Source organism: Salmo salar, chromosome ssa13 (assembly GCF_905237065.1).
Source record: "Salmo salar chromosome ssa13, Ssal_v3.1, whole genome shotgun sequence".
Classification (NCBI taxonomy): Eukaryota; Metazoa; Chordata; class Actinopteri; order Salmoniformes; family Salmonidae; genus Salmo; species Salmo salar.
The window spans coordinates 86,824,123-86,849,524 of record NC_059454.1 but is presented as its reverse complement, the minus strand read 5'-3'; the positions used below and the strand labels follow the sequence as shown (position 1 = coordinate 86,849,524).

The window sequence follows — 25,402 nt, the reverse complement described above, 5'->3', positions numbered from 1 at the left end:
GTATGCTTGGGGTCACTGTCCATTTGGAAGACCCATTTGCGATCAAGCTTTAACGTCCTGACTGATGTCTTGCGATGTTGCTTCAATATATCCACATAATTTTACTTCCTCATGATGCCATCTATTTTGTGAAGTGCACCAGTCCCTCCTGCAGCAAAGCACCCCCACAACATGATGCTGCCACCTCCGTCCTTCACGGTTGGGATGGTGTTCTTCGCCTTGCAAGCCTCCCCCTTTTTCCTCCAAACATAACGATGGTGAATATGGCCAAACAGTTCTATTTTTGTTTCATCAGACTAAAGGACATTTCTCCAAAAAGTACGATCTTTGTTCCCATGTGCAGTTGCAAACCGTAGTCTGGCTTTTTTATGGCGGTTTTGGAGCAGTTGCTTCTTCCTTGCTGAGCGGCCTTTCAGGTCATGTTGATATAGGACTCGTTTTACTGTGGATATAGATACTTTTGTACCTGTTTCCTCCAGCATATTTACAAGGTCCTTTGCTGTTGTTCTGGGATTGATTTGCACTTTTTGCACCAAAGTACGTTCATCTCTAGGAGACAGAACGTGTCTCCTTCCTGAGCGGTATGACGGCTGCGTGGTCCCATGGTGTTTATACTTGCGTACTATTGTTTGTACTGATAAACGTGGTACCTTCAGATGTTTGGAAATTGCTCCCAAGGACAAACCAGACTTGTGGAGGTCTACAATTTTTTTTCTGAGGTCTTGGCTGATTTCTTTTGATTTTCCCATGATGTCAAGCAAAGAGGCACTGAGTTTGAAGGTAAGCCTTGAAATACATCCACAGGTACATCTCCAATTGACTCAAATGATGTCAATTAGCCTATCAGAAGCTTCTAAAGCCATGACATCATTTTCTGGAATTTTTCAAGCTGTTTAAAGGCACAGTCAACTTAGTGTATGTAAACTTCTGACCCACTGGAATTATGATACAGTGAATTATAAGTGAAATAATCTGTCTGTAAACAATTGTTGGAAAAATGACTTGTGTCATGCACGAAGTAGATGTCCTAACCGACTTGCCAAAACTATAGTTTGTTAACAAGAAATTTGTGGAGTGGTTGAAAAACGAGTTTTAATGACTCCAACCTAAGTGTATGTAAACTTCCGACTTCAACTGTACCTTTTTTTAAGGTGTCTGTGACCAACAGAGGCATATCTGTATTCTCAGTCATGTGAAATCCATAGATTAAGGCCTAATTTATTTATTTCAACTGACTGATTTCCTTATGAACTGTAACTTTCAAATCTTGTTTTGAGTTTGCAAGAAAGGCATTTTACTGCACTTGTGACATTGAAACTTGAAACTTGATGCTGTGTTTATATTTTTGTTCAGTGTATATATTAAAATGTTGTTAATATTATTAAGATACATTTTAGTGTTTTTTTTTTAGATTGTCCCGTCTTTCAAAAATCTCTGAATGTCACACCCTGATTTATTTCACCTGTCCTTGTGATTGTGTCCACCCCCTACAGGTGTCACTTATTCTCCCCGGTGTATTTATCCCTGTGTTTCCTGTCTCTCTGTGCCAGTTTGCCTTGTCTGTTAGTCAAGTCAACCAGTGTATTTTTCCTGTACTCCTTTTGCTATTCTCCTTTTGTTAGTCTTCCTGGTTTTGACCACTGCCTGACTCTGTACTACCTTCCCACCTGCCTGATCATCCTGCCTGTCCTGACCTTGATTCTGCCTGCCCTTCGGTACCTTTTGGACTCTGAACTGGTTTTGACCCTTTTGCCTGTCCACAACCATTCTTGCCTTCCCCTATTGGATTAATAAATATTGTAAGACTCCAACCATCTGCCTTCTGTGTCTGCATCTTGGTCTCGCCTTGTGTCAAGGTACTGAGCTCTAAAACAGGAACATTTTCTCTCAGCCTCGTGGCAAAATGTGTAAAACCGTATGAGATTCGCATAAATACTGCACATTTTTCTTTCTGCCCAATGGAAGAAAAAATGTATCCTCAAGTAAGGGGGGGGCTTACTCTAACCTTTCGGGGGCACACGAAACTGCACTGCACTACTCCGCCCCAGCTAATACCAAAGTTATTTTGGAAACATCACTCTAATGCAAACATAGGCAAGGTTCTCACTTCTCACAAAAATTATATTTTTACGATAGTGAGAGGGCCCTAAATGATAAGGAAACCATTTCTGTTTAGTCCTGTTTTACTAAGATATTGTGGCATACAATAACTGTATTATGTGTGATATTGGGCTCTTTTGCCAAATGACTCAGCCCTGCAAGTTATGTCTGTCACAAGCATTTTATGTTTTTCCTGGCAATGATGTAGGTGTAGTATCTTAATTTGATCACTCTTTTGTTGCTGAGAATCTTCCTGCACCCTAGGAAATGCAAATTAGTTTTGTGATTTGCATAAATTCACTGAAAGCCCACTCTAACACACATATTAACAGTATTGCACTTTTCATGTAGTTGACGTTTGGCCAGCTAATAGCCTAACCATCGATCAAGCAACATTATGGACTAACCGTTCAAATCCTGTTGCTGCAGGATTATTTTGCTGTGACAATATAGGTCAAATTAAGGTCCTACATATGTAGTGCTAGAGAGCATGATTCCCAGTATGCAGTAATGCCAAGTCTCATAGATTTGGCACAAGACACAGAATGGTTGCCTTATTTGCAGTGACACATTTTACTGTAGTGTGTACAGTGGCTCAGTCAGGATCACAACCATGCTTAAAGATGAGAACAGATACAGTATATAGTTTGCAGGAATAAATCACTTAAAGATTTAGTCCGATTCTTGTCTACGTTTGCTGTTTATTTGTTTGTATTGTAATGGCCATCTGTCATGTGTACCTGCTTGTGTCTCATCTAGCTCGGGGACGCCTCTCCATGCCACAGTGTCAGTGTGAGCCACAGCCACACCCTGGGGTTCCGAGGGACCAGGAGTGGGCCAGAGACGGCAGAGGACCAGCCAGCCAGCAGGGAGGGCAGTGTGAAGACTGTGAGATGTGTCTGTGGTGTAGGGGAGTCCAACACAGTCCTCATAACACCAGGTAGGACTGTGCAGAGGCAGGATTTGTGTATAATGCATTATTCCTAATGCTTGGAGAGAAGAAGTGTATAGCACTGGGCAGAAAGTATGTATTTCTGTTGACTGGCCATGTCTGAAATGTTAGCGTTAGCCTTGGATCTGCAGAAACCACACATACTTAGTATGAACTTTGTATGTAATATATGTATTAATGTATGTAATGTAATATGCATGAATGTGTTTTCATAATATTATGTATAAGTTGAGTCTTAATATGAGCATGAGTCCACGAAGAGCATGTTTATTTGTGCAGTGTGTGTGTACAGTATGTGTGTGTGTGTTATGCCTGTCCATGTGTGTATGTCCTGTGTACGCTGATGGGAGGACTGATGTTTCTGGGTTAATTATTACACAAGGTAAACCAGTCAAGCGAAAGGAGAGAGATGCAACCCTGCATTTCCCCGGGCATTAGCTTTCAGCTTCCATACAGAACAACCCATTTTTATTTTTACTGTGATGCCAGTAGAAGTCAAACACAACCCTGGTAGTTTGAAGCATGCATTTGTGTGATGGTAAGATCACATAATCATTTTTAAATTGCTTGTTGTTTATTTTGCTTAACAAGCGGTTTGAGATTCTGTCTGTAATGAAAAGTGCTATTAAAGTTCAATAAATTATTATCATTATTAGAATAGATATTTATTCCACAATATCCTTAACTGTGGTGTGTTTTCTTTAACAAATATGTTGTGATGTGCCCTCCTAGATGTATTTATATCATGCGACTTATCATCTGCCATCTGTTAATTTAGCCCCTGACTTTCTGGACCTGTGTCTGTGGCTCTGTTTTGTCAATTCCATTATTTCCTGTTTGGTTACCGTTTACAGTTTTGGTAAATTGCTACTTGTGTGCTGTGTTGTTTTTGTCACTGCTGAGGAAAGTGGAACTTATTGAACCAGGGAGAATTCTATGGAGAGCGGGGTAAATTAGTGCTAACCCAGAGCTTATCTCCCAGGCTTTAATTAGCACATAAACCATGAAGGGACCCCCACTGACTCTCACAGCACTTAATAGACAGGCTGGATGTAGCATTTTAATTGCTGGTGTTGACATTGAACTGACAGAAAGTAGACGTTGCTCTGAATCATAGATAACGCAGAGGGGAACATGCCCTGCAAGAATGTTACTTGTCAGTACCATGTTGGATTGTGCGTTTGAGGGTTCCCTCGTTCAGACTGCTGGGCTCAGAAGTGGCCTCTAGCAGGACATTGATTGACTCTTGAAATTTAGGTCAGCTCAGGGGTCACTGTTGAACTCTAGGGCAATCTCAATTGCATACTCCTCACGTCCTCTCCCCTCGCCTCCTTCTCAAAACCCATTGGAGAAGTTCACCTCTGGCTATCTCATCCAATAGGTTTTGAGAAGGAGGCGAGGAGAGGGGATGCGAGGTTTATGCAATTGAGATTCTCGCACTGTGCTGATAGGCCTAGATGGAGAGCATGGTCTTGCTCGGTTTTCTGAGGAAGTCATTACAGTACATTTCAAATACATCCATTAATGTGTTTGAAATTCTTAACCACCCACGCATAAAGATTACCCACTTTCAAACTTTTCACATATTTTGGAATGATTTGTGAGAAAAATGCTGTATTTACTCAACATTTAACAATGCATGTACGATTAGTGTTTGTCTGTGTTTCAAAATGTATTTCCAATGCACACAGTGTAGGACTGGAGACTCTCGCAGACATTAACGAGAGGCTACAGCGTTCGCTACAGGGCATCATTGATTGGCTATCTGTGAAGGATGAGGAGCTATCTGACAGTTTGCCTTTACATGGCGATATAACAATCTACAAGCATCAGAGTGAGGTACATCAGGTAGGCCAAAACAATCTATAAGATATACACTACTGTTCATAAGTTTGGGCTCACTTAGAAATGTCCTTGTTTTTGAAAGAAAAACACATTTTTTGTCCATTAAAAGAACATACATTTGATCAGAAATACAGTGTAGACATTGTTAATGTTGTAAATGACTATTGTAGCTGGAAACGGCAGATTTCTTTTTAATGGAATATCTACATAGGCGTACAGAGGCCCATTATCAGCAACCATCACTCCTGTGTTCCAATGGCACGTTGTGTTAGCTAATCCAAGTTAATCATTTGAAAAGGATAATTGATCATTAGAAAACCATTTTGCAATTATGTTAGCACAGCTGAAAACTGTTGTTCTGATTAAAGAAACAATAAAACTGTCTTTCTATAGACTAGTTGAGTATCTGGAGCATCAGCATTTGTGGGTTTGATTAAAGGCTCAAAATGGCCAGAACAAAGAACTTTCTTCTGAAACTCGTCAGTCTATTCTTGTTCCGAGAAATGAAGGCTATTCCATGTGAGAAATTGCCAAGAAACTGAAGATCTCGTACAACGCTGTGTACTACTCCCTTCACAGAACAGCGCAAACTGGCTCTAACCAGAATAGAAAGAGGAGTGGGAGGCCCCGGTGCACAACTGAGCAGGAGGACAAGCACATTAGAGTCTAGTTTGAGAAACAGATGCCTCACAAGTCCTCAACTGGCAGCTTCATTAAATAGTACCCACAAAACACCAGTCTCAATGTCAAAAGTGAATAGTCGACTCTGGGATGCTAGCCTTCTAGGCAGAGTTGCAAAGAAAAAGCCATATCTCTGTCCAGTGTCTGTGTTCTTTTGCCCATCTTAATCTTTTATTTTTATTGGCCAGTCTGAGATATGGCTTTTTCTTTGCAACTCTGCCTAGAAGGCCAGTATCCCAGAGTCGCCTCTTCACTGTTGACGTTGAGACTGGTGTTTTGCGGGTACTATTTAAAGAAGCTGCCAGTTGAGGACTTGTGAGGCATCTGTTTCTCAAACTAGACTCTAATGTGCTTGTCCTCTTGCTCAGTTGTGCACCGGGGCCTCCCACTCCTCTTTCTATTCTGGTTAGAGCCAGTTTGCGCTGTTCTGTGAAGTGAGTAGTACACAGCGTTGTACGAGATAGTCAGTTTCTTGGCAATTTTTCGCATGGAATAGCCTTCATTTCTCAGAACAAGAATAGACTGACGAGTTTCAGAAGGAAGTTCTTTGTTTCTGGCCATTTTGAGCCTGTAATCGAGCCCACAAATGCTGATGCTCCAGATACTCAACTAGTCGAAGGAAGGCCAGTTTTATTGCTTCTTCAATCAGAACAACAGTTTTCAGCTATGCTAACATAATTGCAAAAGGGTTTTCTAAGGATCAATTAGCCTTTTCAAATGATAAACTTGGATTAGTTAACACAACGTGCCATTGGAACACAGGAGTGATTGTTGCTGATAATGGGCCTCTGAACGCCTATGTAGATATTACATTACAAATCAGCCGTTTCCAGATACAATAGTCATTTACAACATTAACAGTGTTTACACTGTATTTCTGATCAATTTGATGTTATTTTAATAGTGCTTTTCTTTCAAAAACAAGGGCATTTCTAAGTGACCCCAAGCTTTTGAACGGTGGTGAACATTTTATTTGTTTGACTTTTATTGTCCATTTTTTTGCAGGATATGTACACAATATACATGTGCCGTATATAAATAAAATATAATAATGGCCTTGTACAGTTATTTCACATTAAGCCATTGTTTATGGGGCGGTTGGCAAGAATGGTTTTGATGGTCTTTATATGCCCATACAAAATCATCTCTACAGTCTTTGACGTCTGTCTGTTGTACTGAATCACAAATGCCCAACGCATGCAATGTATGAAATGTAGTCCAAGTGAAATTCTAAATAGAGAGAGAGTACTTCAACCCACATTATGATGTAGTCTGAATGTATTGTCATTGGAAATCAACACAGATTCAGTCTGGAGCCTAAGCTTGTGAATATTTCTTCTCTTGTTTGCTCCTGGCTATATTTGCAAGTCCACAGAGGTCTGTTATCTAATTCAGTTACAAGGATGAAAAAAACAAGATATCCAGTGTCGTATGCATACTCCAGTTTTCTGGTTTTATTAACGTTAAATCTTGTTATGCTGCTATGTGCAGCACTTAACCCAGAGCAGATAGAATGATGATGGAACGGATGTCTGTTCTGTTGATCTCTTTTTTAGGTTTTCGTTGAGGAGTTAAAGTCTCGGGGACCCTTTATTTACTCGGTGTTGGAGTCCGCTCAGGCCTTTCTGTCACAATGTGCCAATGTGGATCCAGATGACAGCAAAGGTGGGGAAGTCAACAAGATATGGCAAACCCAATTATCAGACCAATAAGTTAAGAAGTTAGTTATGTGTTCCTGGTTAGGAAGAAAATGCTTATCTCATAATAAGCTGAATCCTGATTTGTCATTGTCTCTCCAGTGAGATCTGCCCTTTCTGTTCCTCTGCATCTCCTGTCTGTAGACGTGAGTACTCGGCAGCAGAGTGTCGGTCGCTGGGTGTGGAGGCAGGCCGCAGTGGCCAGAGACCTGTGGGAGAGTGTGATGACACGCAGTGTTCAGCGTCACAAACACATGCAGTGTACTCTGGAGCGCCTCACAGAGCTACAGCGGGCTGTGGAGGAGCTGTGCCTGGACATGGAGCAGGCTGAGGGGGTGCAGGAGGCCTGGGGGCCCATTGGAAACCTCCTCATTGACTCACTGCAGGACCACATCGATGCCACCAAGGTATGCAGGAATCAACAACATACAACCATTTTGTTTTCCACTACTAAGGTCCATTTTTATTTTCCATTATATAATGACTACTTAGACTAACATTGAAAGTGAGCTGATATGCTCCAAATGCTTAATGAGTGCGCATGGGCATAGAATAACTAAATTAGCAGCTATTCTCTGCACATTATATAGTTTGATTTATTCTAGATTGCTTTACCAGCAGATACAGCATATTTGGTCAAAGACCCTACATACCAGGATGTTGTGTTATGATTGGCAAATGGTTGCCATGTTAGTGACTGGCATGGCCTCTATGTTGTAGTTGTTCCAGGAGGAGCTGACTCAGGGTCAGGAAGGCATGAAGCATGTCAACCAGCTAGTCCACCAGCTGACCATCTCCAGTGTCCCCCTGTCAGAGGACAACACCCACGGTCTGCAGCAACTCAACGCCAGGTGGAAACTGCTGGAGGTACAAAAAAGGGAGAGGCTAAAATCCTATATGAGATTTTATAATCCTGATCTGCCCCTGCAACAATGTTCTCCAGCAGTCTCATTTTTCCCATCACTTTTCTAAAGCCTCTTGTTGTCAGATCCCATGTAGTATGTTACTCTGTCCCTGGGAATATGCTGTAGCAGGCTTAGAGATGTGTGTGCTGTAGTGTGTGTGTTTCCCTGTTGCAGGAGTCCACTGAGAAGAGGCTGAGGCAACTGCAGGATGCCCACAGAGACTTTGGGCCCAGGTCCCAGCATTTCCTCTCTGGTAAGCTGTTTCTCTCTTTCTCTGCTGGAGAACCCCCTCAGAACACTGGTTACATTTGCCATGTTGTGTGCCCTTGCTCTTCTGGTTACATTTTCCATGCTACATTGTTGTGCTTGCTTGATTTACATTGTTTCATTTTAGGTTCAGTGCAGATTCCATGGGAACGTGCCATATCGCCCAACAAAGTGCCATACTACATTAAGTAAGCATAAATAAAAACACAAAACCAGTGTGAAAAAACAGCAGCCTTCCAGCACAAATACAAGTCTAGCACCATACAGTGGTTCTTCCTTTAAAAGTTTAGAGCTTATGCAGCGACCGTTTGTGGTAGATGGTGGCAGATTGTGGTAAATTGTGTCATTCTGGCAACAATGGCTGACACTTAAATAACGTGCCTTATAATTATGCAGCACTCCGCAAGCTGTGCTGCAGTAAGGCCGCAACTTTTAAAGGAAGAACCACTGTAGCATGTCACAACAGTTTCCCTCTTTTTGTGACCCGTGTCCCAGTTTGTTTACTGTGACCTCCATATTTACTGTGACCCCTGTCCCTCTACGTCTCTCTACATGTTACTCTCTCTTGCTACAGCCATCAAACCCAGACCACTTGTTGGGATCATCCACAGATGAAAGAGCTCTACCAGGCACTTGGTAAGACTGAAGAAAAGGATCGCCATATGATTGCAAGGATGCTTCCTATTATGGTGTTGATCTAAAGATGCCATTATTTACCATCTTTCCCCAGCTGATCTGAACAATATCAGATTCTCTGCCTACCGAACAGCCTTGAAGCTGCGACGTGTACAACAGGCCTTGAGATGTGAGTGTGTTACTGTGTCCAGTGGCCTGTCATATTAATAGCCCCACTCAATCACCGCAGCAGTAGTGTCACAGCTAGCGCCCTTCTCCCTTTCCCCTCTACCCAAAGTGGACAAGCTGAGCCTTGGCTGTGTGGCAGAGGTTTTCCAGGGCCTGGGGTCGGGGTATGATGACCCCGTGGCGGACGCTGTTGAGGTTATAGATGTCCTGGAATTCATCCATGCTCTGACCAGCCTGTACGAGCAGCTGGAGGAGAAACATGGCGTCTTGCTCGACATCCCACTCTGTGTGGACATGTGTCTCAACTGGCTGCTCAACGTATACGACAGGTCTGCCTAATGGAACATCTTCTTCATTTTCTACAGTTTATTCCCCTTTTTGTCTATCCTTTAGCCTTTCTATTTCCAATCTCTATCTATTCCATAACATGTCACTCTCTCCACTCTTTACCTTAAATATTTTCCCTCCATCTCTCTCTGCATCTTTCTCTCTTCCTCTAAGAGACATCCTAGGTCAGCCCCACATCAGGGGTTGCTCTCTCTATCTCTTAGATAATTTAGCTACAGTACATCACTCTTAGCAGGGCTCCTTGGATTAGCCATTCAGTTTAGTGAACAATATTCCCCAGGGCAACATCACCAACCAAGTATCAAATAAATATCCAATGTTGCGTGACAGCGCTCAGTTTGCGTGTGTGTGTTTTATACTGCGGCCTTTACGCTCTTTGGATAGCGTGCATTTGTCCCTGGGAGATTGTATGTGAAGACTGTGTGGACGTGTTTAACTTCTTGTGGGGATCAGAAGTCCCCACAAGAGTAGTAAACAAACAAACATTTGACCATTTGGGGACATTTTGTTAGTCCCCACAAGGTCAAATGCTATTTCTAGTGGGTTTAGGGTTAAGGTTAGAATTAGTGTTAGGGTTAGAATTATGTTTAGGGTTAGGAGCTAGGGTTGGTTTTAGGATTAGGGTTAGGAGCTAGGTTTAGGTTTAGGATTAAGGTTGGGTTCTTGGGTTAGGGTTAGGGTTAAGGTAAGAGTAGGGTTAGGGTTAGGGAAAATAGGATTTTGAATGGGACTGAATTGTGTGTCCCCACAAGGTTAGCTGAACGTGTGTGAGTGTGTGTGTGTGTGTGTGTGTGTGTGTGTGTGTGTGTGTGTGTGTGTGTGTGTGTGTGTGTGTGTGTGTGTGTGTGTGTGTGTGTGTGTGTGTGTGTGTGTGTGTGTGTGTGTGGCGCTATAAATGCATTCATATGCACTTCAGCTGAGCAGCTGAAGGCCAAAACAGTGAGTATAGCGCTCTGGGGCTAACACCTGGATATCTTATGAATGTGCGTGGGTAATGAACCATGTGCATTTGTGTGTGAGAAGGAGAGAGATAGTGAGGGTGTATTACTGCATTATCTCATGCTTAGATGGCAGTTGACTCTGTTGAGTAAGAATGTATACCACTGTGAAAAAACATCCACCTCACCCCATAATGTGTGGCAGTCAAACACTGAGACGTCCTCTTTTTCTCTCTCTGCTCCCTCTAGTGGCCGTAATGGGCAGGTGAGAATCCTATCCTTCAAGACAGGACTGGTGTGTCTATGCAATGCTGACATTCAGGAGAAATGCAAATGTAAGATGTGCTTTGTTACTGTATATGATGTATTTCCAAACAACCGTAACTCACATAATCACTACAAGCAAGTTCAAGAGTACAGAGAAGTGCAGGTTGTGTCCTATATGTCCTGTCTGAGGAGAGGGTATGTCAGATCTGTTCTGGCAGGTGTCTGGGCCTGGTGGATGTGCTGACCAGCAGCACCTCAATTCCCTGCTTCAGGAGATAATCCAGATCCCATGGCAGCTAGGAGAGGTGGCTGCCTTTGGAGGGAGCAATGTGGAGCCAAGCGTGGCCAGCTGCTTTCGCATGGTGAGCTAGGATTTACATTGGTCAAACTAGCTGCTACTGTTAAGTATAGCTAAGGTTTTCCCCATCTAATTCCCTGTTATTGTGTGAGATTACAATAAGTAAAATCCAATCTGTGTTAAAAACTGCTACTTGTCATTAGATTATCTCCAATCTTGATATGTGATGTTGTTGATTATCGAAGTGGATTTTGAACATTCTTTAATCTATAACAAATAATGTGAGCAGCAGACTAAGGTCACAGAGGATTTGAGGCTGTTAATAAGTCTTTGAGTAGTTCTGAGACCATGGTGGAGAGATGCATATGCCTGATTAAACACTGTGAGCCCTATTCAACTAACCATCTATGATGACAGTTATGCTAACTCAAACTGTATAATGTTAAAAGCTAATGTCAAACATTCATGATAAATACTGAGACATCCATGCCTTGTTTCTGATAGACTCTTTTAGATCAGCCAGTCATATTTCTGCTGCCTCTGTTTCATCTTGACATATCTGAGTGAGATTAGTAAACAGTCAACTATGTCAAAGGGGTCATGGCATTTTAATAGGCTGTGTTGACTTATCTGAAAGGGCTAATTACCACAGGCTCTGTCGCTCTGACCTTTTGCTGTCTGTCAGCTTGTTTGTGTGGGCTTTACGGAGGTACATATGTGTACATTGGTGTATTTGTGTATATTGTGTATATTTGTATGTCCACATGCATGTCTGTTTGTGTAGTAAATATGTGATTTGTCCTCTGGTATGTCCCCATGATAGATACTCAGCAGTCCTTTACTCCAGTGGCATCGGGATGCTACTATAGTAGACAGGCTTTATCAGGCTCCACAGCTGGATTAGAGCACACCACTGGAACCCAAATGGGAATGACAACTTAATTATGCAATTTCTCTCATCTAGGCCCTCAAGAAATTTTACATGGAGTGCCTTTCAAACCCTTTTAATGAGAATTTAGTCCAGTAATGAACATTAGTGACTCATGAGGCTTTTCTTTAACATTTCTTATCATCAATGTCATGAATTATTTCTGGCAATGAATGACTGTGAAGCTCCAGTAATTTCCTACAGCTCTACTTAGTCAGTCTCTGAAGGGGACCAGCTGCCCTCAGGGTGCCAGAGAGCACAGGCCCTGCCTTCGGGATCTCTGGTGGTCTCATGGTCCTCTTCTCCTCCCCACCGTGTGGCTGTAGGCTCCTGGGAAGACCTCCATCCAGCTGTCCCACTTCCTGGAGTGGATGAGCCTGGAGCCCCAGTCCGTTGTGTGGCTGCCCGTGCTGCAGCGAGTGGTCCAGGCAGAGAACGCCCAACACCAGGCCAAGTGCTCCATCTGCAAACAGTGTCCCATCAAAGGCTTCAGGTTAACCACAGGGCCTCGACAGGGAAACACCATTTCAACCATCTAGAGAATGTCAATAATATTTTGGCTTTTAACTCATTTTCCCCCAGATACAGAAGCCTCAAGCAGTTCAATGTGGACATTTGTCAGAGCTGCTTCCTGTCCGGGCGTACTACCAAGGGCAAGGCTTTAATTTACCCTATCATGGAGTACTACACCCCAGTAAGACTAATTTTATTAGGCCATACTACACGCAAGCATGGCTACAAGAATAGTCCCATGGAATTGAAATGTACATTATTTTCTGATCTCTGACAGACCACTTCAGGGGAGAGGATGCGTGATTTTGCCAAAACATTGAAGAACAAGTTCAGATCAAAGCAGTACTTCAGCAAGCATCCCCAGAGGGGCTACCTGCCTGTACAGTCTGTCTTGAGGTCAGGGAGTGAGGAGACGTGAGTCCACAGAATTAGTTCTAAAGCCTGGGAGGTCTTATGTGATGGCACATCCGGAGACTGTCAGCACAGATTGACTCCTGACTTTGATTGACATCTCTGTGCTTCCTTTAGGCCCAGCTCATCCCCGAGGCTTCCCCACTCGGACACACACTCCAGGATTGAGCACTATGCCTGCAGGTATGAGTCAAGAAATCCTAATATAGCATCAGCCACCTGCTCCTGCCCATTAGCTGGGTGGACTTCACCCTGGGGGTGTTGGGTCAGGCTGAGTCAGAAAAGTGGGCCTGAAGCCTACCAGCACTAGGGCCAGGAGGAGAGCACGCCAAAGGTTAGCAGTGTCCACAGAACCTTATAATCCAGTTTCTCAGGCAATAACTCCTGCAGCCTATATTTGGAACAGCTGGGCTGAGATCAGCAGCCTGCTGAACACTACGTGTTCCCCGGCAGCACTGTGGTTACTTCAACAAAGCAAGTATTATGTCAGCCACACATTTGTCAGTTTCTTTACTTCAATGTCAGTGAAGAAATCTAAAAAAAAAACTCTCTAGTAACTTCTTAATTTTCATCTGTTCACTATCCATGCATGCAGTCTTTATCTGTCCCTACATTCGGCCCTCAGCAGCACTGCTCACAGTGTGCCTTTTCTCTGAAATAATCTTCTCCACACAGATGAACATCATGCCACTAATGAGTATGGTGGAGTGGCGTGACTCCCTTATTTCGGCTTAATCATATTAAAACATTTAGTCTGGCGTGTCCTCTTTCTCTGCAAGATCATGTTTATAAGAAATTAAAGCAAAAAGTGAAGAAAACACAGAAATGTAATTCTGCTAAGGAAAGTGTCTACAGAAAAGCACAGAAGCCTGATTTAGGAGCAACAGAAGGAGCAACAGTTGTTCCCCCTTGTAATGTTTAGACTGCTGCATTTGTACTTCTTGGAATTCCCTCCCATGATACATATTCAATTTACCTCACAGTGAACTACAGTTCCAGTCATAGGTTTGGAAACACCTACTCATTCAAGGGTTTTTCTTTATTTTTACTATTTTCTACATTGTAGAATAATAGTGAAGACATCAAAACTATGAAATATCACATATGGAATCATGTAGTAACCAAAAAAGTGTTAAACAAATCAAAATATATTTTATATATGAGATTCTTCAAAGTAGCCACCCTTTATCTTGATGACAGCTTTTCACACTCTTGGCATTATCTCAACCAGCTTCACCTGGAATGCTTTTCCAACAGTCTTGAAGGAGTTCCCAAACTCGTTGGCTGCTTTTCCTTCACTCTGCGGTCCAACTCATCCCAAACCATCTCATTTGTGTTGAGATCGGGTGATTGTGGAGGCCAGGTCATCTGATGCAGCACTCCACCACTCTCCTTGGTCAAATAGCCCTTACACAGCCTGGAGGTGTGTTTTGGGTCATTGTCCAGTGGAAAAACAAATGATTGTCCCACTAAACGCAATCAGATGGGATGGTGTATTGCTGCAGAATGCTGTGGTAGCCATGCTGGTTAAGTGTGCCTTGAATTCTAAATAAATCACTGACAGTGTAACCAGCAAAGCACCATCACACCTCCTCCCCCATGCTTTACGGAGGGAACCACACATGCGGAGATCGTCCGTTCACCTACTCCGCGTCTCACAAAGACATGGCGGTTGGAACCAAAAATCTCACATTTTGGCTCATCAGACCAAAGAATGGATTTCCACCGGTCTAATGTGCATTGCTCGTGTTTCTTGGACTAAGCAAGTCTCTTCTTATTATTGGTGTCCTTTAGTAGTGGTTTCTTTGCAGCAATTCGAGCATGAAGGCCTGATTCACGCAGTCTCCTCTGAACAGTTGATGTTGAGATTTGTCTGTTACTTGAAATCTGTGAAGCATTTATTTGTGCTGCAATCTGAGGTGCAGTTAACTCTAATGAACTTATCCTCTGCAGCAGAGGTAACTCTGGGTCTTCTTTCCTGTGGCGGTCCTCATGAGAGTCAGTTTCATCATATCGCTTGATGGTTTTTGCGACTGCACTTTAAGAAACTTACAAGGTTCTTGACATTTTCCGGATTGACTGACCTTCATGTCTTAAAGTAATGATGGACTGTCATTTCTCTTTGCCTATTTGAGCTTTTCTTGCCATTATATGAACTTGGTCTTTTACCAAATAGGGCTATCTTCTGTATAACACCCCTACCTGGTCACAACACAACTGATTGGCTCAAACGCATTAAGAAGGAAATCAATTCTACAAATGAACTTTTAAAAAGGCAAACCTGTTAATTGAAATGCATTCCAGGAGACTACCTCTTGAATCTGGTTGAGAGAATGCCAAGAGTGTGCAAAGCTGTCATCAAGGCAAAGGGTGGCTACTTTGAAGAATCTCAAATCTCAAATATATTTCGATTTTTTTAAAACATTTTTGGGGTTACTACATGATTCCATATGTGTTATTTCATAGTTTGGTTGTCTTCACTATTATTCTACAATGTAGAAAATAGTAAAAAATTAAGAAAAACCCTTGAATGAGTAGGTGTGTCCAAACTTTTGACTGGTACTGTATGTTTTTACTGTCTGCTTCTGTTCAAGACTCGCTGACATAGAGGACCAGAACTGCTCCTTCTTCAATGAGAGCCTGTAAGTTCATCATATAAAGCTCTTACTTAATGATACAAAATGAGACTGTTTCCAAGATTAACATTACATTATCTTTACTCAGGTTTTCTTACATGTCCGCATAGTTCATTCTGTCCTTCCCTCTGTTAATGGCCAGGGATGAGGATCAGTATCTTGACCGCCTGGAGCAGGACTCCCTGGCCTCCTGTCATCATTACCTGGGTTATACAGGCTGTGAGACCCAGGATGAGCTGCAGAGGACACTGGCCATGCTGGAGAATGAGAACAGGTGAGAGGTCACTAACGCTCATGTCCTTATCATTTCATGAGTGGTGAGGTCAGTCCAATCACGTCCAAATCAAAATATTTCTGCCATCAGGGTATCGAATCATATCCAATCATCATGTGTTTACCTCTGATCTGCCATAAGAGCATAGATGAAAACATAAAAACACAAATGAGTGCCTGGGGTCACAAAGGTGTAATTTCCCCCAGGGTGCTCCAGGGGGAGTACCGACGTCTGAAGTGGCAGCACGCTGAGGCCCAGGCATGTCCACACCTGAGGGAGGGCTCTGTGGACCAGGAGGACTACCAGGACCAGGCCTTGCTGGCTGAGGCCAAAGACCTGAGGCACCATAAGGGCAGGCTGGAAACCCGCATGCAGATCCTGGAGGACCACAACAAGGAGCTAGAGTCCCAGCTCCACCGGCTCAGGGAGATTCTACAACAGGTGAGTCTCAGCCAGAGGTTAGCAAATAGGGGGATGCCTCGAATGCACAGTCCTATCCACATGAAAGTGCATCCTTTTATTGTCTTGTGATATTAGAATATGTTTTGTGAGTCCAACAGAACAGAGAGGATTCAGAGGACAATGTATCGACTGGAACACCATCATCTGTGTACTCTCCTGTGTCACGAAGAGACCAGCTGGGGAGACAGCTAAACTCAGGAGCCTCCAACACAGAAACCCCAAGTAACATACTACGCTAGTTTGATATGAGGATTAACTATCAAAGACATGTTGCTATTAGGGGCTTGTCTAAAAGGGAGCCCTCATGCCTGTGTTTTCCCTATGTGTAATCAGGGCCGGCCTTGGAGCCAGAGCAGGGTGTTACAGCCTATCACCTTCAACAGGTCATAGAGCAACTGAAGAACGTCTTCCCCTTAGAGACCAGAGAGAACGGTAAGTTCAAAGGGGTGATAACCCACCGTACCTTCTCTGCTATGCAATCTGGTTTCAGAGCTGGTCATTGTTATATCTAGCCTAGCTGTAGAAGAACGCACATCTGCACAGTTTCACATTGTACATCACTCTGTCGTTTTAATGACATGTGCCACTCATTCTGACAACCCATTCGTCCGTAAAGCAGCACACTGTCGTAAACCATAACAACGTACAGTATGACGTACAGCACGTCGTACCATACATAACATTTCCCCCCCCTTTCCAAAACCAGGGACTGGTAGCATATATAAAATGTCCATAGGGCAAGAACCTAGAGTGATACCTGTAAGAAATAAACATTAACCCTTAAACGGAAGGACTCTCCAAACTAGCCAGTTCAATCCATTAACCTGGAGGTTGACTAAGACACCTACCGGAGCCTAAGAATGAAAAGAGGTTAAGTAGTCCCCCAGATGAGCAGGGCGAGTTCGTGCCCGCATAGGCCTTTCTTCAACCGCCACCGCTTGTGGCTCTGGCCCTTGGGGAGCCCACAGAGGCTGGGGCTCGGGTGGTAGTGGTGGGGGAGGTCCATCCGGTGGCGTCTCTGGCCTGCATGTCTGTTCTGTGTGCATTCGTATTCCTTGAGGGGCAGGGACTTTTCTGAGGCGGCTGGCGTGCCAGCGTGATCCATTGCTCAACATGAATGTGGCGGGTACCAGTTGTCGACTGACCTGCAGGGGGTCCGACCAGAATGAGGCCATTTTGTTGCACTGCTGAGGCCGTCGGGCTCGGACCCAGTCAGACACTTGGATTATCGACTTCTTCATCCTGTGTGCCTTGTCAAAACGCTGTTTCATTGCTCTTTGGTGCCTGGTCACTGCCTGCTTTTCTTGGGTGCACCTAGCGCCCGGTTCTGCAACTCTCTGTGTTCTGAGTCTGTCCAGTGGCAGTTCCATCTCACGACCTAGCATGAGGGATGCAGGGGAGACCTGTGTTGTTGTGTGTTTGCTTGCTCTGTAGTGCATTAGCGTTTGATTCAAAGCAGTTTGGAACGTGCACCCCTGGACCAGGTGCGCTCTGATGCCGTTCTTCAGCGTTTGGTTGAAGCGTTCCACCCCTCCGTTAGCTTGTGGGTTGTAGTAGGCCGTGCGGATGTGTTTGATTCCCTTGTTGCTGAGATATGAGGAGAACTCGGCAGAGATTAGCTGGGGCCCATTGTCCGTGGTAAGGGTGAGGGGTAGGCCCCACCTTGTGAACAGGCTGTCTAGGATGTCCACGATGGCCTGTGCTGTGACAGTTCCGACAGGAACCACTTCTGGCCACTTAGAGTGGAGGTCATACACCACCACCAGGAAGCGCTGATGGTGAGGGACTGCGTGTCCATGGATCTCGCCACAGGTGTCCAGTTGGATGTGCTCCCAGGGGCGGGACGGCCATGCGAGAGGCTGCAGGGGGGGTGGGGCGGACTGTCCTGTTTTCCCACTGAGGAGGCATGCAGCACAATCCCTGACCAGGGCTTCAATGTCGTGGTCGATGCCTGGCCACCACACAAGGTCTCAACATCGCTGTTTGACCTTCACTATGCCCAAGTGCCCCTCGTGCGCCATGGATAGAACACGCGCACGCAGACCACTTGGGACCACAGTGCAAAACCCTCGAGAGACACAGACTTCTTCCCAGCAAGAAAGTTCGTGCTTCACCCTGGCGAAAGTCGCCAGCTCTTCCGGCACGTGGGCTGGCCATCCAGTGCGTATGTAGGTGCGCAGGGTAGACAGTGTGGGATCCTGTTCCGATGCTTGCTTCAGCTCCTCCAGTGAGACGACTGACTGAAGAGGAGCGTAAAGCATTTGTACAAGCTCTGTTTCGTTGTCGTCTGGCAAGACAGTCGGAGTAGGAGCATCAAAGGAGCGTGAGCGGAGGTCTGCCACCACGTTATCCCTCCCCGGAGTGAACTTCAGCTGATAGTCGTACTGTCTGAGGCGGTCGGCCCATCTGTGCAGCCGAAGTGGCTTGTGGCCAGTTCCTGATGACGACAGTAGCGTTGTGAGGGACTGGTGGTCGGTTCGGAGCGTGAACAGACGGCCATATAGGTAGAGGTGCCACCTTTCGCACGCCCAGACACAGGCCAGTGCTTCTCGTTCGCCCACAGAGTACCGTTGTTCTGTGGGGCTCAGGGCCCTTGAGGCGTAGGCGACGGGCCTCTCAATGCCATTCTGCAGCTGTGAGAGGACAGCTCCTAGTGCTCCAGCTGAGGCATCACATGTGACAATGGTGGGGCAGACGGGGTCAAAGTGAGCCAAGACTGGGGCTGTGGTGAGCTGGCTCTTCAGTGAGCGGACCGTGTCTGAGTAGGCTGCCGTCCAGGCCCATGGCTCATCCTTCTTGAGGAGCTGGCGAAGGGGCGCTGTGGTCTGGGAGTAGTGGGGCAGAAACCGGAGGTAGTAAGCTGTCATGCCCAAGAATGAGGCCACCTGAGAGGCTGAGGTCGGTTCCGGGATCCTGTGGACGGCTTCAATGTTCGACATGAGTGGGGCATTGCCTTTGGCCGACAGGCGGAACCCCACAAACTCGACGGCTGGAGCTGCAAAGGTGCACTTTCCACCGTTAAGGGTCAGGTTGTTCTGCAGTAGAGCGCTGAATACTCTGTGGAGTCGATAATCATGGATGTGGAGGTCAGGGCCATGGACCACGATGTCATCCAGATAGACCGCCACCCCCAGGTATTCCAGCGAGGATGGTGCTCATCACCTTCTGGAAGCAGCTGGGGGCGGAGCTAAGTCCAAAAGGCATGCGTGTATATCTGAACACGCCAGCATGTGTGACAAAGGTCGTGAGATCTCTGCTAGCTGCATGGAGGGGTACCTGAAGATAACCCTGACGAAGGTCAAGCTTCGTGAAGATCGTGGAGCCATGGAATTGTGCGGTCAGCTCCTCAGCTGTAGGCAAGGGGTACTTATCTGGGACAACGGCCTTGTTCACAGCACGGAGATCCACGCAGGCCCAGATTCCACCTGACTTTTTGGTTGCAATGACTAAGTTTGAAATCCAGGGGGCAGCATTGACTGGCTCAATGATGCCTGCATCCAACTGTGCCTGGAGATCTTTTGTGACGTCATCACGCAGTGCAAAGGGAATGCGCCGCAGGGGCTGCATGACTGGGGTCACTTTCGGATTCACTAGGGGCCTGTGAGTAAAGGCTGTGAGGCAGCCCAGTCCATCAAACAGAGTTGGCCAGTTCTGTTGCCATGTGCAGGTAACCTGGTGGATAGCTGACCCACTGTCATCTCTCAGTGTGAATCCCAAGCCTGTGAAGAGGTCGAGGCCCAAGAGGTTGGCACCCCGCTTTGCAACATGAAATGTGAATGATGGCAGATGCTTGGTGCCGTAGTGTACTGGGACCTGGAGGGTGCCTACAATGTCTATCTTGGATCTACCGTACCCACACAGGGCAGTGGAGGGCTGTTGGAGTGGTAGGTGACTGAAAAACTTGTGGCAAGGTGGCAAGGTGGCAAGGTTGAGCAATGACACCGCAGCGCCAGTATCCAGCAGCAAAGGCAAACCCACCTCAACCAGCTACACAGTGCATGTCCTGAATGACACATGGTTGGTGGAGACAGTTCGGATTTCAGTGTGTTCATGTTGAGAGTGAGATGAAACTAAGGGCCTGTGCTGGGTGGAGCTAGTAACTGGGGCAGAACGACACACTTTCGCAAAGTGATTGTATTTTGAACAGTTCTTGCATATTTTCCCACGGGCTGGGCAGTTTGAAGCCCTTGAATTGTGAGAGCTAGCCCCACAGTTGCCACAGCTACTTCTGTTTGTTTGTCTGTGTGCCTGCTGCACGGGCATGCCGGTGTCTGTGTCCATGCAGCTATCAACGTGGGAGGCCATGCGCAGCGCGTGATCGTTGTAGTGCGCCTGCTCGGGCTGAAGCTGCTGTGTGAGGATGGCTGGGGGCCGAGTGTATGCTGCAGATCTGTCTGTTAGCATAGTAGAGCATTCCAACGCCGCATCAACCTGGAGTGCTATTTTAATAGCTCCATCTAGTTGTAAATTATCCGATTCCAAAAGCAGTTTCTCCCGTGTCTTTTCACATAACGTCCCCTCTATCAACTGATCCCTGATGATCTCGTCCTGAAGTGTCCCATAGTTACAAGAGCTAGCCAAATCCCTCAGATTAGCCACATAGCTTTGAATGGACTCACCCGGCCGTTGGTGTCTCTTCCGTAGCCGGTAGCGTCGGAGAAGCACTCGCTCTTTCCCGGCGAAGTGGTTCCGTAGGAGGCTGACTGCAGCAGTGAATGTAGGAGCCGATCCAAGCGCTCTGAAAATCCTCTGTCCCTCTGTACCGAGGCAGTGACGGAGCAGTGCTGTCCTCCGCTTGTCGGAGATTGTAGAAAAGTCCATAGCTTCGATATAAGTGTTAAAGCTTTCGAGCCAGTTATTCCACGGGACTGGAGGTTCGCCAGGCACGGGGAGGAATGGTGCTGGCGGTGGTAAACTGAATTCAGCCATCTTCGTCGCCAATGTTATATCTAGCCTAGCTGTAGAAGAACGCACATCTGCACAGTTTCATTGTACATCACTCTATCGTTTTAATGACATGTGCCACTCATTCTGACAACCCATTCGTCCGTAAAGCAGCACACTGTCGTAAACCATAACAACGTACAGCACGTCGTACCATACATAACAGTCATGGGTGCACCTCAGCCACGCTCAAGGTCCTAAACGATATCATAACCGCCATCGATAAGAGACATTACTGTGCCGCCGTATTCATCGACCTGGTCAAGGCTTTTGACTCTGTCAATCACTGTATTCCTATTGGCAGACTCAACAGCCTTGGTTTCTCAAATTATTGCCTCGCCTGGTTCACCAACTACTTCTCTGATAGAGTTCAGTGTGTCAAATCGGAGGGCCTGTTGTCCGGACCTCTTGCAGTCTCTATGGGGGTGCCACAGGGTTCAATTCTCGGGCTGACTCTCTTCTCTGTATACATCAATGATGTCGCTCTCGCTGCTGGTCATTCTCTGATCCACCTCTACGCAGACGACACCATTCTGTATACTTCTGGCCCTTCTTTGGACACTGTGTTAACTAACCTCCAGACGAGCTTCAATGCCATACAACTCTCCTTCCGTGGCCTCCAACTGCTCTTAAACGCTAGTAAAACTAAGTGCATGCTCTTCAACCGATCACTGCCCGCACCTGCCCGCCTGTCCAGCATCACTACTCTGGACGGTTCTGACTTAGAATATGTGGACAACTACAAATACCTAGGTGTCTGGCTAGACTGTAAACTCTCCTTCCAGACTCACATTAAGCATCTCCAATCCAAACTTAAATCTAGAATCAGCTTCCTATTTCGCAACAAAGCATCCTTCACTCATGCTGCCAAACATACCCTCGCAAAACTGACCATCGACTTCGGCGATGTCATCTATAAAATAGCCTCCAACACTCTACTCAACGAATTGGATGCAGTTTATCACAGTGCCATCCGTTTTGTCACCAAAGCCCCATATATTACCCACCACTGCGACCTGTATGCTCTCGTTGGCTGGCCATCGCTTCATACTCGTCGCCAAACCCACTGGCTCCAGGTCATCTACAAGTCTCTGCTAGGTAAAGACCCGCCTTATCTCAGCTCACTGGTCACCATAGCAGCACCCACCTGTAGCACACGCTTCAGCAGGTATATCTCACTGGTCACCCCCAAAGCCAATTCCTCCTTTGGCCGCCTTTCCTTCCAGTTCTCTGCTGCCAGTGACTGGGACGAACTGCAAAAATCAATGAAGCTGGAGATCTATATCTCCCTCACTAACTTTAAGCACCAGCTGTCAGAGCAGCTCACAGATCACTGCACCTGTACATAGCCCATCTGTAAACAGCCCACCCAACTACCTCATCCTCATACTGTATTTATTTATTTATCTTGCTCCTTTGCACCCCAGTATCTCTACTTGCACATGAATCTTCTGCACAACTACCATTCCAGTGCCTAATTGCTATATTGTAATTACTTCGCCACCATGGCCTATTTATTGCCATACCTCCCTTATCTTACCTCATTTGCACTCACTGTATATAGATTTTTCTTTTTCTACTGTATTATTGACTGCATGTTTGCTTATTCCATGTGTAACTCTGTGTTGTTTTATGTGTCGAACTGCTGTGCTTTATCTTGGTCAGGTCGCAGTTGTAAATGAGAACTTGTTCTCAACTAGCCTACCTGGTTAAATAAAGGTGAAATAAAAAAACGTTTAAAAAACAAAGGCTGCATTCTTCTGATAATGATCAATGGGATATCTCCACTGCATAATCCTTATGACATCAGAAAAATATGTCTGAAAAGTATGCCAGCCTTCTTTGACCATCTCTGGATATTCTCTAATGGTGTGTACTTAGTACATTTAAATGTCTGTTCTTTTTGTTTTTGGCCCCATAGGTGTTGCATCACCTTTTTGACTTGTTTGCCATTCCAGAGACCAGACTGTGAACCTAACAACACCTATCCTTAACGGATAGCCTTCAAGATTCCTCTCACTATGATCAAGCACATATCACTACTGAGATCCATGTGTGTTTTATCCACCTTAATACACATTGAAGTGAACAAACAGGCTGATAAGGAATACGTTTCACAAAATAAGTGTACATTATGGATGTCCAGTGGCCAAATGTACTACTGGATGGAAATATGATGTGTTGTTTTATGGTGTCAGGCCCATCTTTGTCTATGTGTAATATTTCATGATGTTGATATTTTTTACATTTTCAAGAATTAATAAATTCATAATTCAATGTTTCTCTCTAACCGTTTAATTATTTTGCACAAAAGTACATTTCCACATGCAGTTATTCAATATTCTGGCTCTCAGTAATAGTTCAAATTTATGAAAAAGTTATATTTCATTGTCACAACGTAGGCCCACAGAGGGAACAGCCATACAAATCACTTAGCAGTACTTTCCATACAAGGATATTATCTTCTGTTAAATGGACTTAATCGACATGACGGCACAATTTTCACGCCACTATACCGAAGTGACTTTTTCGTAGCAGGTTAGGAGAACTTACACAGCAGGTTAAGATAATTAACGTAGTGGGTTAGGAGACTGGGGTTAAGGTTAGGAAAATGGCTAGGGTTAGGTTTAGAGAAAACGCTCTCCAGCCGACCCACACATTTCCGGTTTACTACCGGTATACGTCATTTACATGTGGTCTCCTTACATTTTTCTTCATTTGAGCTCCTGCCCCAGGAGTGTGCAGTCATGGTATGTTTATTCTCCACGCATTTCTAATTCACATCTTTTTCTAATATGTATATTAGCTAATGTACAGACATACATACGAGCCAGTTGGTTGCGGCCCTAGCTAACGTATTCGCAGAGGTGTTAGCTAGCCAGCCACGTAGCTAACGTTAGCTAAGCGAACACTTCCAATGTGTAACGTTACTTCGCAATATCGCTAGCTAACGTTATTGAAATTGCTAGCAAGCAATGTGACACAGGCTTCAGTAGAGAGGAAGTCTTAACTATATCTTTGGTACAGTCATTTACTAGTGTTTATGTTGTATTTAGGTAAACGTACCGAAGACCCGCAGGACTTACTGCAAGAAATGTAAAAAACATCAAACTCACAAAGTTACCCAGTACAAGAAGGGCAAGGATTCTCTGTATGCACAGGGTAAGTTTGCTACGGAGTTTAACGTTCAAATCAAATTGTATTGGTCACATACACGTATTTAGCAGAAGTTATTGCGGTTGTAGCGAAATGCTTGTAAACTTAGGACTTTTAAACTTAGGAACTAGAAGCAGAGCTGCCATGTGTCGTTACTTCCCAGTCTCTGTCTGCTTGAACATTCACATGTATTTATGCGTGGTGTCTACCTCGGCATGCATTAATCAGGTAACAATCTATTTTAGGCAAAAGGAGATACGACCGAAAGCAATCTGGTTATGGTGGCCAGACAAAGCCTATTTTCAGGAAGAAGGTATGCAAGAATCACAATGGGGAAATATTTTACAAATGCACTGTTACCCTAGTCTTCCCTTCTAAAGATGGGACTTGTTTTCAAATTGCCTCTGTTTTAGTTACCATGTCTACCCTAGTCGGCACATGAATAATTTCCATATTTTTATGTTGCATGCTTGAACCCTTGTGATTTGTCCTGCAGGCTAAAACTACAAAGAAGATTGTGTTGAGGCTGGAGTGTGTGGAGCCCAACTGTCGGCAAAAGAGAATGGTACCCATCAAGCGATGCAAACACTTTGAACTGGGAGGAGACAAGAAGAGGAAGGTAATATTACTGGTTGGACACTAAGACATTTTAGCTTCTTATAGATGGTGATTTGAATCTATTTGCAGCAATCTGTGAAATGTATTTTTTTTTTTACCTAATCACTATCCTTTTTCTTACTCTTTCAGGGCCAGGTCATCCAGTTTTAAACAGTTTCTCTTTTCTTGGGCCGCTTTTATCAATAAAATCTATATTCTAACTGTACCTGAACTTGTACTGTATTTACTGTTGTCACTTGATAATAAACTTCTAGTATACATTGGAACCAGTCAGACAAGTGATCTTGAATTGTCTGACACATGCAGTTACACATGAAAATGCCCTCCTTTTGGCAAATCTGACCACGACTCCATTTTG

At 44.8% G+C, this 25,402-nt stretch overlaps 2 protein-coding genes across 3 annotated transcripts in view; both read left to right on the top strand.

The window, feature by feature from the left end:
* Positions 1-23,547, top strand: part of LOC106567764 (dystrophin-related protein 2) — a 32,562-nt gene extending 9,015 nt beyond the window's left edge. The window contains exons 3-24 of one of the 2 annotated variants that reach the window (XM_014137470.2): positions 2,860-3,040; positions 4,744-4,900; positions 7,135-7,243; positions 7,420-7,682; positions 7,996-8,142; positions 8,355-8,433; positions 8,575-8,635; positions 9,022-9,083; positions 9,178-9,252; positions 9,361-9,580; positions 10,787-10,872; positions 11,009-11,166; positions 12,357-12,523; positions 12,613-12,724; positions 12,821-12,957; positions 13,072-13,137; positions 15,549-15,596; positions 15,733-15,864; positions 16,071-16,305; positions 16,425-16,548; positions 16,660-16,758; positions 23,192-23,547. In XM_014137470.2, coding sequence (XP_013992945.1) covers positions 2,860-3,040; positions 4,744-4,900; positions 7,135-7,243; positions 7,420-7,682; positions 7,996-8,142; positions 8,355-8,433; positions 8,575-8,635; positions 9,022-9,083; positions 9,178-9,252; positions 9,361-9,580; positions 10,787-10,872; positions 11,009-11,166; positions 12,357-12,523; positions 12,613-12,724; positions 12,821-12,957; positions 13,072-13,137; positions 15,549-15,596; positions 15,733-15,864; positions 16,071-16,305; positions 16,425-16,548; positions 16,660-16,758; positions 23,192-23,211 — 2,738 coding nt within the window. In that variant the 3' untranslated portion in view covers positions 23,212-23,547. Of the gene's footprint in view, positions 1-2,859; positions 3,041-3,240; positions 3,591-4,743; positions 4,901-7,134; positions 7,244-7,419; positions 7,683-7,995; positions 8,143-8,354; positions 8,434-8,574; positions 8,636-9,021; positions 9,084-9,177; positions 9,253-9,360; positions 9,581-10,786; positions 10,873-11,008; positions 11,167-12,356; positions 12,524-12,612; positions 12,725-12,820; positions 12,958-13,071; positions 13,138-15,548; positions 15,597-15,732; positions 15,865-16,070; positions 16,306-16,424; positions 16,549-16,659; positions 16,759-23,191 lie in introns of those variants that run through there. The other variant, XM_045692330.1, reaches the window with a different exon arrangement.
* A 210-nt stretch (positions 23,548-23,757) lies between these two features.
* Positions 23,758-25,249, top strand: rpl36a (ribosomal protein L36A). Its single transcript, XM_014138035.2, has 6 exons — positions 23,758-23,763; positions 23,850-24,020; positions 24,327-24,432; positions 24,672-24,739; positions 24,923-25,045; positions 25,174-25,249. The coding sequence occupies exons 1-6, from the start codon at positions 23,758-23,760 to the stop codon at positions 25,192-25,194; spliced, it is 495 nt and encodes a 164-aa protein (XP_013993510.2). The 3' UTR covers positions 25,195-25,249.
* Positions 25,250-25,402: the final 153 nt, after the last annotated feature.